Source organism: Netta rufina (assembly GCF_964035555.1).
Source record: "Netta rufina genome assembly, chromosome: 6".
NCBI lineage: Eukaryota > Metazoa > Chordata > Aves > Anseriformes > Anatidae > Netta > Netta rufina.
Window position 1 is genome coordinate 24,300,731 of NC_140129.1, and position 17,256 is coordinate 24,317,986.

Sequence of the window (17,256 nt, forward strand, 5' to 3'; positions counted from 1 at the left end):
CCCCATAGTGAAGGGGAGATGATATCCCTACCGATTAATAAAGGAGGTTTCATTTGTGGTTGGTTTAACCTTTAAATTCTTTGCTGTTTCCCTGTGAGATGCTGCTAAGCTTATCTTCCTAGAGCTTGTAGATAAATCCTGAAACACCTCTGAGGCTTAGGTGGTGGTCAGCCCGTGCTGCCCCCCAGCAGGATGCTGTTCAGGGTGCAGAAGCAGAAAGCTGATCCATGCCCCCATGTGTTTGGGACAGGTCAGCTGCTGCTTGGTACCCTGGGCTTTGTCCCCTGCTAGATATTGCCTTCACATGGGGTTTCCTCTGATAAAACCTCCTGCTCTCAGGTTTAGCAGACACTTGCTTAATGCTAGGGGCCTCACAAAACGGGCTGGCTCGGGAATGATGTATATCAGCCCGTAATCCCTCCATCTCTCCCTGTTGCTGTGTTTTAACTGGACAGTTTTATTGGATTGCATTGATTTTTGTGTGTGTGTGCCGCTACATGATTGTTTTCAAACGATGGAGATTTGATACCGTCTCTTATTTCATCCCCCCAGAGTTTAATTCCAGTCACAGTTCGGCTGTGCCCTGAATCAGCTTTCCTTATTAAGGGATTTGACTTAGGAAGGTAATTTCTGGGTATTGGAGTCTTTCTGCCGCCACTTCACTTCTAATTTGCATTTGTGTCCTAGGCTAAAGAGGAAACTGTGCAGGATATGGGTTCTTATCTACTGCTCATCATCTTCCCTGCTGGCTTGTCTGAACGGTTTTTGGCCTTTTTTGGTTGTAGGTGAAAGATTTCGGCCTGGTTGTATCTGCACTGCCCTGGAGGATGGCCTGATGGTGGTTCTTGGTTTTCTTTTATAGTCAAAGAAATGTATTCATTGAAAAATGTGGTTTTAGCGGGGGAAATGTGTTCTCTGATTTAAACTGAATTCAGTGAATGGTTTCAAACAAAACAAAACAAAAAGATCCTTTTATGTGGCAATGTCTTGCTCAGCTTTTCCAAAATCAAACGCTGCTTGATTCCCAGTTCTGAAGCTAGGCTTCGAGCTGTAGCTGTGTGTGCTGTGCAAAGGGGAATGAAAACCTCCCCAAAATAAAATCAAACTATTGTTTTGGACGCAAAGAATTAACAAATGGACTGGTTTTCTTTTTAAATATTGTTACCATCCAATTAATATATCCATAGCTTGGAGGTATGGGATGCTCTAGCCATGAGTATGGCAGGAGAGCGTGTAGAGCACTGAGGCTGTTGCTGCCTCTCGGAAGCTGGGGAGCCGATCCCCATGGGTTGGGCTTTGTCCCAAGCAACACACAGAGCAGCTCGGAGCGAGCTAGCCCAAAGGATGTGTGTCATCGCTGCTGCAGCTCCAGTGCCGCTCACTTTCCTCCAATTGTTGTGCCTTGACTCAGCCTAAATTCTGGGTTCTTAAGGCTGGGAGTTTTCATCTGAGAAGCTCTGCGGAGCCTCCCGCAACAGGGACTTTGGGCATGGCTTCCAAGAAATACCTCTCTAATTAATAAAAATATCCCATTTGTGCAAAATGTTTTCCTAGAAAAAGGGTGAAGCAAGGGATGTTTTATTTCTCGTGTGACTTGTAATGAATAAAACCATTTCTGCTGGCAGGTTTGAATAGTGCTGAACAGCCAGGTAGCGGATACCACATCAAGAAATAAAATAGAAATGGAAGTATTTTATATATTATGGCAAGACTATACTTAGTATTAAGTAATATAAAGCATAAGTGGACTTTATAAAGTTGAAATACCCGTGTCGTGTTAAAACCTTTTCCTTTTCTTTTTTTTCCTCCTAACCAAAATTTCAGATTTTCTACCTGTAGAAAATGCTCTTTCATTATTTTATTTTTCATGGCTTTTTTTTTTTTTTTTTTTTTTTTTTCAGAAAATAGTTAGAAAACACCAGCCTGCGTGGCCAGTGTAGAGGCCAAACAGCTCTGAGTTACTTCCATAAGGCTTACGTTGTTGTTTTTCCAGGTCTCCATCCCCCAGAAGCCGGGGTGGGGATGGAGCAGGGAGTGCTTGTCCCTGGATCACCAAGCCCTGCATCATGCAGAGCTGAGCTCTCCCTCCTGGTGGCTGCCCAGGGCTGTGGGCAGCACAGGCTCCTGCGTTGGCTGCAAGAGGCAAGGGTGTCCCAAGGATGAAATGTGCTCAATCAGCTAAATCCAACCATCGGGGGCTGATTTAAGCAGCTCCTTTTGTTTATTACGGCTTTTGTGCTATTTTTTGCTGCTGGCCAGCACTCATTGTTGCAGGTCTGTTGGATTTAGGGGAAGGAGGATGCCTGCGACCTGCTGGCTGTTGTGGCCAGGATGCCCCAAGGTCCCTGCACCACGAGGAGATCAGGGATGGTACCCATGTGGTGAGTGACAGGGAGCAAGTGCATCTATGGGGGGTCACCTACACCTGGGCCTCTGTCCCCCTTCTTGGGGTCTCTGGGCAGAAGAGAAGGATGCAAATATTTGGGTTTGCCATGCATGCAAAGGTAACTGATAATCCCTGTGTGTTTTTGTTTGTTTTTGCTTTTCTCCAAAACCACCCCACAGCACTTCTGCTCTAGGCTTTCCTTCTTGCTCACAGTTTTCAGCACACAAACCCTGGCCTCCCCCATGCCTGTTGTAACAGAGCACAATATTGTAGCGTCCTGAGTCCAGCCTTTTTCAGAGCATCCTGGAACGGGCAGCAGGATGCTCTGCCGAAGCCCTGAGCAACCTGAGAAGAGGCCACCTTGGAGAAGAGCAAGCCGTTTGGTGAGACAGAAAGCAGGCAAGGAGTGCTTCCCCGTGCAAATGTTGTCACACTGCATGCTGGTTTGTTTGTCTGCTCGACACAGCAATATTTATGCAATGGGGCTGATTCATCACCCTGCAGCAGCCGTGCTGGCAGCTGCCGGCGTGATGCCTGTCCCTGTGCTGGATGCACGGCAGCTGGAGCCGGACCCAAATATCCTGTGATCCTCCCCAGCAGGTGCAGCCGAGGGCGGTTTTGGGGAGAGGGTTAAGGCTGGGATCGCTCGGGGCCCGCCGCCGCAGGAAGCCGCATTGTGTGCTGGCTTTAAACAGGAGGTTTGGGAGATCAGTGCTGGATCAGAAAACAGGGACTTGGGAGGAACAAACACTCGCTGCTTCAGAAGGGCGGTGATTTCCTTTTGGGTAAACACGTCATTAATCTAAGGGAGCACATTCTTTTCCATCAAAAGATAAGGGATTCGGATTGCATTTCTCAGGGCTTGGTCTTTTCAGATTGTTTTAACTGTGGCTTTCACTCCTTCAATTACAGACTTTATATAATCTCTCATTTTGGGTTTGCCGGCCTTATTATGGGTGCAGAGAAGGTCTCGGACAAGGGAACTCCTTTCCTCCTTCCTTTAAAAATACTCTGATCCTTCTCCCCATCTACTTCTTGCCAATTTTTTTTTTAATTTTTTTTAAGTAAAACCTTTCTGCTTCTTGTTCCTTGCAACTCTGACGCATTTGAAGTGCATTTTTGTTACTTGTCCTAATTTATGAATCTGGCTTTCCAAGAAGCCGGGGATAAAAGGAGCTGATTTGTGCACCAGGAGCAGCAAACCTGCTACGGCCCTGCTGCTCGCATTGCTGAGCTGCTCATGCTTTGGGGATGCCTCTTGCCATGGCCTGGGGAGATGCCAACTGTGGCATCCAGCTTAATTTTCAGCTGATGCCATCCCAAAGTGTGGTGGGACACCACTTTTTTCACTCACGCTGTCCCTAGGGCTGTGTGGTTTCTTCGAGCTGGGATTTTTGTTCAGTGAGCCCAGTTTCACAGGAGCAGCAGGGCGAAGGAAACTCTTTTGATGGCAGATTTGTCAAACGGGAACTTAGAGATGAAATTATGGTGTTAAGGCCTTAATAGCCATGCTTTTAGCTCAATATAATCATTGACCTGCAAGCATCCAAAGCCAACTGCCCAAAATCCCCCAAGTTTGGGGAGAGGCAGAGTTGGGGCTATAAGAGACTGGGGGCTCTGGGATAGACAGACGTGACTGCCATTGTCCCACCAGGCCAGGTGGGACCCATGGGAGATGCCAAAAAGGGCTACCCAAATTTGGTGCATTTGGGCCCGTGAGTACATCAGTCCCCTGGTACCAGTCAGGAGGTAGGGCTGCCAATCTCTTCCCCATCTACCTCCAGCTCACCCCACTGCTGGTCTTTCAGCTGAAACTTGTATGTCCAAACAAGAAGCAGGAGATGTCCTGAAAAAATGTTGCAGCATTTTTGTATCTCTGTGAGTTCAGAGAAGTTCTGTTCATTCTCTGAACCTGCCAGCACAGTTCTGCCTCTTACAGTGCTCTGCTTTCCTGACTCGCCCTCGTAAGAGGGCTGGGGATGATCTGGTGAAAATCTGTTCCTGCATCTCACCAACTTGAGTTTCAGCCCACAGCAAGGTGTTGCAGTGAATAGTTAGCACGGAAAAAAACTACTGTTTCTGTCCTCTGTCCACCTGCAGTGCTGCTTCCCTGTCGCTGTTTTCCTTCCCAACCTTTCTGTATTTCCCCTGTGCCTCTTTGCCTCCATCTGTCCTGCGCCAGGCTGGCAGCAGCAGGGCAATGCCTGGGGGTACAGATGGTGGCGTTGGACTTACTGGGAAAAAAAGATGGTGTGGTTTCTGCTTACTTGGCAGGTTGCTTGGTGTCGGCATGCGGTGGACCTCGGGAGCTGGAAATGGAGCTCAGTGGCTGCAGAGGCTTTGGAAGGGAGTCTGAGATCTGATTGTTAATGCAGTTGTTAAAAAAGCCCAAACACAGGAAGCCAAATGTGTGCACAGAGGGATGCGGAGAGGTGGGGCTTGGTGCTGCGCCGCTTTGATTTTTATTATTTCTTCATTCTGTTGGGAAAGGTAATTAAAGCATTACTCATCACCCCTGTGCCCTCTTCATGCCTTGTCTATGATATGGCAAAAACATTCAGAGCTGGTGCCACTGAGGATCCTGAGCTGCTTGTTGCCTCAGGCAAATTACATTTTTGTGTACTGGTAGCTTAGGACTTGGGTGACGTTTATGGGTTTGCATCCACCTCTTCACATCCGCTGTTTCTAGGTGTGTGGCCGATCCTGTGTGTCTTGCAACTGTGCTTGGAGGTGCTGAAAATCCTGGTGGTGGTGGTTTGACGTCTAAGTGTTAAAGCTGGGCATGTCATTCACCAAGGGTAATGATGCTGCTGTTCTTGTGTGACTGGCAGTGGGTAGTGAGTGTGGTTTGGTGACCACCAGACCATGCAGGGACAAACTTCTACAGGTAGGGAAGAATTAGTGCTGCAAGGGAGAGAATTTCAGTCCTCTGCTGTAGAGTGCTTTGACATACTGATGTGTACAGAAATTAATTTGGTTTAGGCCACCCAACGGTCATCTGATTGAGCACAACTTCTGAGAACTACCAGCCTGACAGGGCTTGACTTGCCCAAGGGGGAGTTCACAGCCCATAAATCCTGGGCTTGTGCCTTGCCCTCTGTTAAGTTTGGAGGAAAACTATATGAACTTGGTGCTGGCAAGGAGTTGTGAAGCTTTGTCTGACTGTGAAGGTCTGTGTTCAGCTGCAAGGCTGGGCTGTGGGGTCAGCCCCTGCCTCCTCCATGCTGATGTGCCCAGGTATCTCCAGCAGCCACACCAGGCTCGCTCTGGGAGGATGCTTGGGCTGGGGCCACCTCAGTGGTGACCCAGGGGAATGGTTGGACTTTGGAGCTTGTGCCAAAAGGGTTTAGAGATGGAAGGAGAAGCCACTCTTTGTGGCTTTTCAGATGGGAACGTGTGGGCCTATTTATTTAGGAAAAGAAAAAATACCCCAGCACTTCAAGCCTTCAGCATCCACCTTCATAATTAAACCCCTAATCACAAGCAGAGCGCAGTACGTGACTCTTCTGGGAGCTGTTTCTTAAGGTAGCTTTCCATTTTGCATTATTTCGCTCCATGCTCAGGCCTGCCTACATGCCAGGGTTTACTTAACCTTAAGCTGGTGAACAGGCTTATTGAATTTGGCCAGGACTTGTCTAATCCGTAATGAGCTGCAGGTTGCCTGAGGCTTGATGTCGAGGCAGTCCTGCATGTATTTGTGTAAGGGGCTGGCCCAGCGTTGTCACCCCTGCACCATCAGCATGCTTGTGCCCTGCTCTTTCTCCAGCCTCTTGACATCCTGCTCTGAAGCCTGGGGCTTTGTGGAGGGGTCGCCCGCAAAGGTGTGTCCTGAGGGATGGAAACCTGCTCAGATACTTTCATCCATGGGGAGAGAGGCAGTGGGGAGGGAAAATGCAGCAAGAAAAGACCAAAACCCAGCTGGGGTGGAGGGAGGATGCAGCTGTCTCCATGCAGGACTCCCTGATGGCTTCATGGAGCTTGGGGGGTGGAGGACATTCATCCTGGAAAGTCTCCCATCTAGAATGTCCTGGGTGTGTTTTTTCTTGTTTCCTTTTTTTTTTTTTTTTTCCCTCCTCTGGTTTACTATCTCATTTTAATAAGGGCAACGGGAAGGACTCTAGGTGAGGTCCTTACTACAAACAAAGCGTGCCAGAAATGGGTAACTTAGCAAATATAGTATATTGTAAGGAGATCCAAAGAATGTGCTTAAATTTGGATTGAGTTGGCTGGAAAGGGTTGTGTCTGTGAAGGTTTTTGTCTAAAGATATGAAAAAAGAAATCAAAAAATGATGGAACATCTTACATTGACCTTTCAATGAAGCATTGTGCCTTGGAAATGCTGAAATGTTTCATCTAGATTCAAAATCCGACTTTTTTTTCTTTACCGTGCAGTGACATTTTTCATTTAAAATAGACCTGAGATATCATCTTTTTTTTTTTCCTTTTAGAAAAAAAGAAAAGAGGAAGATAAAAATCAAAGAAAAATTAGAATTCCAGAATGAAAACAAATGTTTTGGGATTGAGCAAAGTAATTTGACTTGAACCAAAGCAAAGCTTTTTAGTGTCTTAATTTGTCAAAGGTCGCAGAAATAATTCAGATGTTGGTTTAAGTCAATTTTTTCCCCTTTGTTTATTTACTTCAGCTCAGCCACTTGAGAAATCCATTATTTGCCTGCTTCTTATTGAGTATCTAATGATGAAAATAAATTGTTACCACTCTTTACTACTCTTTTCCCATAAGACTGACACAGCACAGAAGAAGAACCAGATTCTTTTCCTTCTAGCATGACACTGGGAAGATTGTTTATAGCACTTCAGCTCCATCCCTCCACAAACCAGCAGGGATCAGGCTCATTAAGGGCAGGATTTAGAGTCTGTGGGGTCGCATAAATTAACTGAGAGCAAAACTTGTCAGACACAAATTTTGTCCTGAGTGATGCAGGAGGAATCTGGCTCAGATCTCACATACCCAGCAGCTAGGTGGAGGGAAAAGATCCCCTTGCAGGAATTAAAAAATGGTCGTGCCTTGTTTGAGATCAGAGAGCCAAATATAGACCCTATCGCGCTTCCTTCCCTCCTCCTTCCGAAGCGCGGCCTTTTGAAGTGCACTTTAAATGGGATGTGGATAATTGACTCCATGAACACCCGAGTGAGTGCTCTGTTGGTTTAACCGATTGGTCTCAGTTGCTGATTCCTGTTTTGTTTTGGATGATTTTCAGCCCAATTGCCCCGTCAGCTACAATTAGGACCATTGATAGGACAGCCGAAAGGTCACCCATGGCTCACAGCAGCAGCCAGGAGCTATTCCCCCTGTGGTGTTCTCAGCTCCGAGGTCGTGTGTGTCGACGGTCGGCTCAAATTGATGGTCATTGCCAGCCGGGGCATAAAACTGATCAAAAGGGACATAGGGGGACTGTTTTACAGGAGGATAATTGACTGAGAAATGAGGTCGTCGTAAGATGTAACATTTGGATGAACTTTTCTTTAATGAGACGAGAAAGCTCCTGATTCTGTATAAAGGGGAAATTTTGAACTGCTGGGCTTCCTCCATCCCGCCAAAGCCGCGAGAAAAGGAAATAGAAGTGGGACAGAGCAGTGCGTGTATCCTGTGACTTCTGCAATAAATCTCTTGCTGTCACGGTCGAGTAACATCTGCCATTGTTTGGGGCTTTGTGCATATAAACAGACAGTCTCTGCCATCCAAGACTTATACTTGGAGGAATAAAATATATATGGAATTACATAGACCCCAAAACCACTTCGAAGACCCCAGTCGGAGACGGTCCACTTGCAGAGGAGGAGGTTGTGTGTGGTGAGGTTGTGCAAGGTTTTGGTTTGGTGGTGTTTGGTATTCTCCTTAACTGAGGGAAAAGAGAATATACTTATGAAATAGGCAGATGACTGCAAGCTGGGAAGGGTTTGCAAGCAGCCGGGCTGATAGGATCAGACTTCCAGGTGACCTTGCACAAACTGTGGGAGTGGTGTGAAAAGAAACATTTGTGGTTTGGTCAAGGCAAACAAGGCTTTGCAGCCTGGCAGAAATGATGGACCGTGCCAGCGTGGGATGGGGACTGTTCCAAGTAGGTGAAAGGGCACTACAAAGAAAATGCAGGTAACTTGTGGGCCAGGCAAGAAACAGAGCATGAACTTCAAATGGGGTGATTTTGGCTAGACTCTTTGGTTAGACTCCAGAGTCCGCTTCACGGGGATTTTTAAGACTGTTGGGCAAATTTTTATGAAGAGGGACATAGTGACAGTCAGTGCTGCTCTGAAGCATGGGTTGGAGGTCTGCCTATATCCCTGATTCCTCAGGGTGAGATGAATATTTTCCCCACCCCTTTTATTCTAATAACAAAACGTTACCGTTGCTGTGAGGATCGCGTGAAGAATTGTTTGATCGTAGACCAACATTTTCCTCAAGCAGCTTGATGGAAGTTCTGCGGCTGTGGGTGCAGATTCCAGGGAAGTCTGTAGGAACATCATCTGAAAAAGGGAGTTTGGGTCTTTTCTTGTAGGAATGTACAACGTGCACAAATTCCCCCTTTATTTTCTACAGAAGCTGCACTTTATGCAGACTTCCACAAGGCCCAGAGGTCAGGGTGATGCACTGAGTGTATTCCTTTTAAATCTTGTCTGTGCCTTGTTCTTGTGAAGATGGCTGGTGCTGTTAAAAAGCCGAGCAGCAGGAGACCTTTTCTATCAGTGTGTTTCCATCCATGTTTGGGTAACACAATGAATGCAGATGTAGGAAACTTTTGATTATCTATAGGATTTTTCTGTGGCAACTTCAAAGCTCTGCGGTTAGTTATATTCTGAGGCTTTAAATGGATATGTAGTGTGTTCAGAAATCTTATTTAATTTTCCGGTTTAATCTATTGTCCAAACATCGTTAATGTTGTCTTTGAGGCATGGGACAGCTTTGATGGAGTCTTTTTTTAATTTCTGGCTGTCACCCCGCACAGCCATAAACAACATCCTGCCTGCTAATGAGAAAATTCAAGTTAATGCAGTCACATGTCTTGTGGAAATAGATTGGGGTGGCTGGAATTAAAAAGAAACCAGCTCTGCTCACCTCCCCCTGCAGCTAGCACTAGCATTTGGAGCTCTGACAGGGAGGAGAAATTTCCACAAATGAAGATACGCCATTGCAAAGCAGCATTACCAGCTGAAAATGAAAGTATTTCATAGATGTATCTTTAATTCTTTAATCTCCTCTTGTGAGTTATCTTTTCTACTTATAAACATCTAAAACCTTTCCCATTAAATACTGTGTTGGTCTCAAGTGTTCCTGGCAAATTCAGGCTTGTGGAAGCACTTGACTCGTTAAAGCAAGGGAGCGGGGTACACCATTAAATACATGTGAAGCAGTTCCACGACGTTGCTGTCCTCTCTGTTGCTTCCCCTGCCCTCCCATCTCCTGAAAACGTTTCTGTTTAGGGAGTAAAACCTGTGTATGTGTGTATGACCTTGGAAAAACTTGGTGGAAGTTTGGCGGGGGGCACAGCCTAAGGCAGGCTGGCTTGGTGTTTGCTCTGTGTTGGGCCACATCCCCATGTGCCATGCTAAACATCCATTTGGAAGTGAAGGATTAAAGCGGCATGGGCAAATGGAAATAGATGTTAGCTGATCTCTACAGCAAGTTTTCCTCCATGGAGACGTTTCACAGGCAGGTGTCCTGCTTGCTCACAGGCAGGGCTCGATGTGAGGCAGCAGTGCCCATGCTGAGCAGCACCAACCGCTGTGCTCACCATCAACTATGGCCTTCCCTGGCACTTGCACCCATTTAACCACGTTTACATCTTCCCCCCAGTAAAAAAAAGTTGACGTTTGCCATTTCAAACTACCACTGAAAGCAGGTAGTGTGGCCATGCAGGGGCAGGCGTGGTGGCTCTGCCACATCCATGTCCTGTCTGAGGCTTTCCTCTCTCCCTCCCTGTGTCTGCAGAGCACGGCTTCGTTGGCTACTCCGAAGAGCTTTTGTTCAACAACACGCTGCCGGACTACAGCCAGGGGGAGTCCTTCTTCACTGTTTTTGGAGTGTTCTTCCCAGCTGCCACAGGTACTGTGAGCTTTATCCTCCCCTTTTCCTCCACAGGCACATCTCCAGATGAGCAGAAGCCAGGGGGGTTTCTGCAGCACCTTTCGGTGAGCACTCAGCCAGAGCAGACTCATGCAGCCGATTCAAAATGTACAGCCTTTCCTGCAAAGCCTCAAGTTTTGCACAGTCCTGTCTGGTTTGCTTGAATGTGCTCTGCTTTCTCTCATGTGGCCAGAAACTGTTTCTCAAGTCTGTGAGTTGATCTGATGGTATCACTCCTTTGTTGCCAAGGATTAGGCACTGATCTTGACCAGTGCTTCCAGGCCACAGGATACCAAGCCTTTTTAGTAGTGTCAATCATGATTTATCTTGTTCAATAAGCCTTGTGATTAGATTGTGCTGGACAGGTGGGAAGGGGACAGGAGGGCTTTTCCTCCAGCCTCGCAGCTTGGTTGGTGCTATCACTCAGGATGCTGACTCTCTGCACTGCCTGCTCAGCAGAGCTCACATTCATTAAGTTTAATTGGATGCTTTTGTGTTATTCCTTCCCTTAAATTAAGAGGAAGATCGATGTCCCCTCTCCACAGCTGGCACTCTGAAGTGGGAATGAAATAGCTATCAGTTGGAGTTACAATACCTTTTGTTGATGCTGGTTTTTAAGCTATAAAAAGTACTGATTATAAGCAGTTTCCATAGTGATGAATCCTTGGATTATAGGATGAATTTGCAGAGGATTAGCTCTAAGCAACTAGCTAAAAGTTGTTAGCAGAATTGCTGCAGTACAGAGAGACAAACTAAAAGGTTTTGTGAAACAGATGAGCTGGAGGAACAATCTGCTACCAGACAAAGTCAGGTATACCTAGAGCAGGATCTCAGATTTTCCTTTGAAATCCTCTCTCTCGATTTACCTGGTTGGCTGTTGCCTCCAGGTAGGCTTTCTCCTGGAAAAAGAGCCTGCATGAACTGTTGGCACCATGGAGAAGTTGGCTGCTGCCCTCTTCCTCATTGTTTTGTCTGGCCCACACGAGTCCCCCAGCCACAAAAAGAAACCTTCCTCATGAGCCCTACCACTGATGCAGGAAAATGGGTTTTTCCAGTTCTCTGATTACAGAAGAAGGAATAGTTATGACAAAGCAGAAAATTGTGATGGCTAACCATATTAAATGGTTCTCCATCACTGCTAATGCTTGGCTGCTAGGAAGAAGGCCAAAGCTAATAGATACAATTTATTTAAAGTCTTGACAGCCTGTTAATTTGTTAGTTAGTGGTAGTAACACCAGTAATACTGTTAAATATTCTCCCAAAATACAGTTTGGGCTGATGTGTAATTACTTTGGTTGCTGCAGAGCTTTTTCTTGTGTTCTTTTTAATTGCTTGGTTATTTAGAGGATTTAAATTGTTCTTTGGAGCAATGGTGCCATATAACACCACCATTGTTGCTGTTCATAGCGCTGCAGTGTTCAGGAACCTCCTGAAAGAAAACACAGTGCTGTGTTAGGTGCTCTACGTGGGAGAACTTGTGATCTGATTAAGAAAGATTAAAAAGGCAGGAGATGGGAGTCGTGACTTCTCTGCTCCAGATCACGGCTGGGATCCCAGTGCAACTTCAGAGGTACTGGGAGTAAAGCTCACATCTCCAAGAGCTGGTGCAATGCCTTATCTTGCATACTTACCTATGCTGGGGCTGCAGAGGGGACAGCAGCTTTTTCAGTGTCCAATGTGCTGCAGCACAGCTGCTTCCCATGGTGTTGTGGGCAAGAGGATGATGCTCCCTGCCTGGAGGCAGCCTCAGCCCCCCAGCAGGACAGGCTGCCTGCAAGGCTCCAGGTGACATGTCAGGGAGGGTTTGGGCAGTGGCATTAAGAGCAGACCAGATAGATGCAATGCAATCTCCAGGCCTCTCCTGCAGGGCAGAAAGAAAAGGAGCGGCAGGAATATGTGAGCATTGCTGCCTGGCTACACCTCTGGTTTGTGTTCCTGCACCATCCCAAAGTGGTTTCCACATCTGTTGGGACTCCCTTGGTGATGGGGATGCATCAGCAGCAAAATCCTATGCACTAAGCAAGGTGCAACCAAAATTCAGGGAGAGTTTCAGCAGAACAATGTGCTGTTTGGGGGTTTCCTTTGAATGTTTGCTTTGGGTCAAAGTGATTTTTTCAATGTTGTGTTTACCTTTTATTATTAAATGTTTTGTTTGCTTTTTTTTTTTTTTTAATTTCTAGCATATGCTAGTTTGCAATCTAAGATGCTGTTTTGGTTATTTTTTTAAAAGAATGTAGGAAATTGTGAAACAAGATGTTTAGGTCTTTCTGTGATGAAATGCTTCTCTTTGAAGTGAAACTATTTTGATGTCTTCAGGATAAGCTCTTTAGTCTTCCCTGGAAATTGTTATCTGAATTCAGCTGGTTTAAGTTTGGTCTCTGGGACATGCTGAAAAGTGTTTTATAGTTGTCTATTTCCACCCAAAATAGCTCAAGAAACTATTGAAGAAGATGGCTCAGATTTGCTGGCTTAAATTGGAGACTAACACACTTGCTATGGAGGATGTGAATATACGTTACAGAGATGCTGTGTGTTAACCAGATGTTTTTTTGAGTGTTTGTAAACACCTTAACGTGCATGTTTTGCTGCTGTGTTGTGAAAGGCAGCTCAGCTACCTGTCTAAGCAAGGGGTTTTGTGGGAAAGGAGGCTCAGGAGCTGCCTGCCCACACCACGCATGCGGTTGCTCAGCAGCCACACAGCTGTCAGTGCAGCAACAAAATGAAGTTAAACATTGCTGTGGTGCAGCAAATGGTTTTCTTTTCTACTAAACCCCCAAGGTGTACCATTTAATGAAAGAAGTGTGTTGTCACGAGATGCGAGAAAGTAAGATGATGTTTGAAGTGGCGTTAGTGGAAAATGTAGTTGTACTGACACCAGTTCTGAAAAATCCCATACTTGGCACTCGCAAAATGACAGCATTTAGAAGATTTAGATTTAGAAGTTTTGAGCTAAGTTATCAGATGATGTAAACTGGCGCAACTCCACTGGAGCCTATGGAGGGGTGCCAGCTTACATCAGTGGAGAATTTGGCCCTTTAAAAAAAAAAAAAACTAGCTGCAATTCCTATCTCAGATTTTCCATTCTTCATCTCTTGGTGAAGGAAAAAAAAAAAACAGAACACAACGCTTTTACGCTTTATAGTGAGTTTGCTGAAAAATGCCATGGGTGTTTGCAGGCAGTCGTATCTGCAGTTGTGAGCCATAGCTGGTAGAGCTGTGGGCCAGAGCTGGTGGAGCTGACGACTGCGTCTAACCTACAACGTAGGTGGTCCCCTCGTGCACGTATCCACTGCCTGGATGACTCCCAGGACAGGATTATGCTGGGAATAGCAGCAATGTACAGACTGTCTCGGCCATAATTTCCTGGCTGAGCTGACCGTGTTTTCATGCTCCCTTGTCCAGAAGCTTTGTCATTATCTGCTGCTCTCTGAGATAATAGCCAGTGTGGAAAATCCAGCCTGCTATCTCGTTGGAACAGAGAGGTGGGTAATTTTCTCCGTGGACAATCTGCAGATAGGATTGCTTGAGTTCAGACAGGATTGGCTGTTTCCTTGGGGGGTAGGTCTGTGTCTGGAGAATGAAATGTCCCAGCTTCTTCACTTCATTGAATTTGTAGGGTTTTTTCTTCTCTTGAGTAGCTGAAGTCTCTGGAAACCCTGTTTTTGGCTACTTGCAAGGCAGACTGGTTTGCTGTTTGGCAGGGGGTGACCGAAGCTAGTGCAAGTGGAATCTGTTTGGTTCCTTTTGTCTTTTCACTGAAGAGTGTGGTCATTAGTCTGCTGCTCACAATGATCTTCTCAGCACTGCTCCTTGGCAGCTGACACCCTGTCTGGAAAGTTACTTTTTGGGTGGTGGTGGCGGTGGAAAGGTGGCTTTCCACCAGGGCAGGGGTCAATCATCAATCTCAAGATCCCACTTATGTGGGTTCTGGAGGTCATCTTCTGGCTGCTCCTCAGTATGTGTGGGTCTGTGGGAGGGAGGCAACGAGGTGAACGGGGCTGTGCAGTCATCACTGTACGGGTGACTCACGTGGCTTCAACTTTTTTCGTATTTGGTCCAGAAAACGCCATTTTGGTGTTTCCCCAGTGCTTTGCTGAGCTAAGAGCTTGGATGAGGAAGAGGTGAGTCAAGCTCAAGCTGGAAGATAGAGAAGCGGTGCCAGATGTTTGGGAAACTTGGCCAAGAGGTACATTAGATAAACAGCTGTCCTTCTGACCACAGCTTGCTCCCTTTGGAAGAAAAATTCAGGGCATTCTGTGTTCTCTGCTTTGCCCTTGAAATGCAAAGTAGCTTGTCACCAAAGAGTGCTTTATAGATGCTCCATGTAGCCTGATGTTTTTGACTGTTTCCATGGACTTCTGCCTTCCTAACTTGTCTCACCTCCAGCTAAGGTCATTGTATAACTCTCGAAAAAGGAGCAGTGCTTGAGCCGCGCTTGGAAGCTTTATCCAGGGAAAAGCTCACCAGCTGATGGGCTTTTAGCAGCACTACTCAGATCTATGTCCATGGAGTAGTCTTCCAGGAGAAAATTAACAACTCGTTTTGATTTTTAAAGCCTTCAGTATGGTCCCAGGGATTCAAATCTGGTCTAAATCTGGAAGACAGCTCCTCTGGGAGCAGAGAAGTGCCAGGGGCCCGCAGGGGCTGAGAGCGGCTGCTGGGGCTCTGGCCCTGGGGTGGAGAGGATGACAGAAAGGAATGGCTGCTGGGTGGGCCTGGGATGATCAAGGGGAAGAGAAAAAAAAAATAAAAGAAATAAAGCTCTGGATCTTTAGCTTGATGTGTTTGGCAACATGTGAGTGCCTTGTGCTCATTAGTGTGCTGTCCTCACAGCAGCATAGCGAGCAGAGGAAGTGTTATGATTCCTATTTAGCACAGATGGGGACGTGGGGCTGTGAAAATGCACAGAAAAGCCTGGGATGGAGCAGGCAGTTGAGCCTCTGGTCCCTGATTAGCAACCAAATGTTTGCTCCCCGGTGGCCATCAATCCGTGGCTGTGCAAGGTCTTTAGAGAAGACGCCCATCGGCTGATCTGGGTTTGTCCCCTCTGCTGTGGGATGTGTTCCACGGCTCCTGTCCACCCTTTGCTGAGAAAATCCTCCCAAGCAGCAGTCAGTGTTTGAGCTTTAATATGCAATTGTTAAATTGACCAGTTGTCCTGGCCTGGAGCTGCAGCCGCTTGCATTTGCAGCCTCAGAGGCTGACTTGATCGCTCCTGTGCCCGGTGAATGGCTGCTGGCATTGGCAGCCAAGTGACAGCCCTACGTGCTCCCTGCTTTCTGCCTGCGAGTGCCATGCTGTTGGCATCCTCATCCTCATTGCTCTTTGTTACTGGTCTCACCTGAGCTCCCAGCAGGGTCCTGTGGGTGCTGTGGACTGGCACTTAGCCCACGTGGCCTAGTGATGTTCATCCAACATCCAAGGGATGGGACAGAGGTGGGCAGGAATTAATATGTCAAGGAGGCTCAGCCTGCCTTCAGATTGTCCATATTCTCATCAGGAATCCAAACCATAGATTCTCTTTATAGCAGGTATCTGAAATATTCTAACAAATTTTGTGGGATAATTTGATGAGGAAAGGTGTGCTTTCTTGCCAAGTCTGTTGTGACTCCCTCTTCAAGTGTGAGTAAAGTCTCTTAACCCTTTTGTAGCTTGGGTTCCCAGCCTGAATGCAGAGATTTTAATCCTTTGCTCCATCCTGTTTCCTTTTTCTTTGTTGTCGGTTGCTAATTTGTTAGGCTTAGGTCTGTCCCTTGTCATACAGTACCCTGTACTCTGGCCTAAAATAACATCTCAGTACTTTATTCTTAGTTCTACCGTGTGCTTTCTGTGACGCTGGGACAATCGCTTACCCGCTCAGAGCTTCTATTCTCCTATCTGCAAAGCAGAGATAATGCCAGCCTCCCGGAGCCATGAGCGATGCCTGCGACGCACAGCCCTTGGATGGAAGGTGCCACCTACGTGCAGAGCCTCTCATTCTGCCCTCTAAATGCGCCTGTGAAAGCCATTAACAAGCACAAGCTGCTCTGCAATCGCGGCTGTCCCTTGTGAATGTGGGCACCTGTAATAGATCTGGTCTAACCGGCAGGGTCTGGGCAGGGTAGGACAACCTGCTGAATGTCCTGCAGTGATGAACGGTGGCGTTTTTCTTTTCAACACTCAGATGGCACTGTTTTCCGCTATGGTTGCATTAAGATAAGATGGGTTTTGTTTGGATTTCTGCTTTTTCACCCCCCATTTTCTCCCAGCATTGTTCAAACTGGACAAAGGGTTCTTTGTAGACATGTTAGCGGTAGCTCCTTTCTGTTAAAGACAAGAGCAGTTACTTACCAAGCAGTTGATGGGAGCCAGTAACCCTGTCCATGGCAGTGCAATGAAATGATATAGTTACTGTTCTGAAGTAATCGATTAAGTGACTGATTAAATTATATTGCATATTATAATATATGTCATGTATGCTATAACTTAAATTAACTCTAAATTGTATTTATGTCTGCAAAACATAGGTGTGATGGCTGGGTTCAATATGAGTGGAGATCTCCAGAAGCCTGCTACCAACATCCCCCTAGGGTCTCTGGCTGCTATTGGCACCTCGTAAGTAATAGATTGGGGAGAATTTACTGTCTAGAGTCTGCCCTGGATGTGACCAACCCATTTCATACTCCCATCAACCTTTTATTACTCAGCCATCTGGAAAATTAAAGTCTGGCTCTCATTCAAATCCTCATCCATTACCACCACCTACTCCGGCTGGGTTGGAGAGGAGATTCGTTAATGTGGATACAATCAG

General features: G+C 46.5%; 1 protein-coding gene across 1 annotated transcript in view; it reads left to right on the forward strand.

Moving 5' to 3' along the window:
• Positions 1 to 17,256, forward strand: part of SLC12A8 (solute carrier family 12 member 8) — a gene marked incomplete at both ends in the record, with an annotated part of 48,285 nt that overhangs the window by 14,356 nt on the left and 16,673 nt on the right. Inside the window, 2 exons of the mRNA XM_084289491.1 lie at positions 10,332 to 10,445; positions 16,973 to 17,060. Of these exons, the coding sequence (XP_084145617.1) occupies positions 10,332 to 10,445; positions 16,973 to 17,060 (202 nt within the window). The remainder of the gene's footprint in view (positions 1 to 10,331; positions 10,446 to 16,972; positions 17,061 to 17,256) is intronic.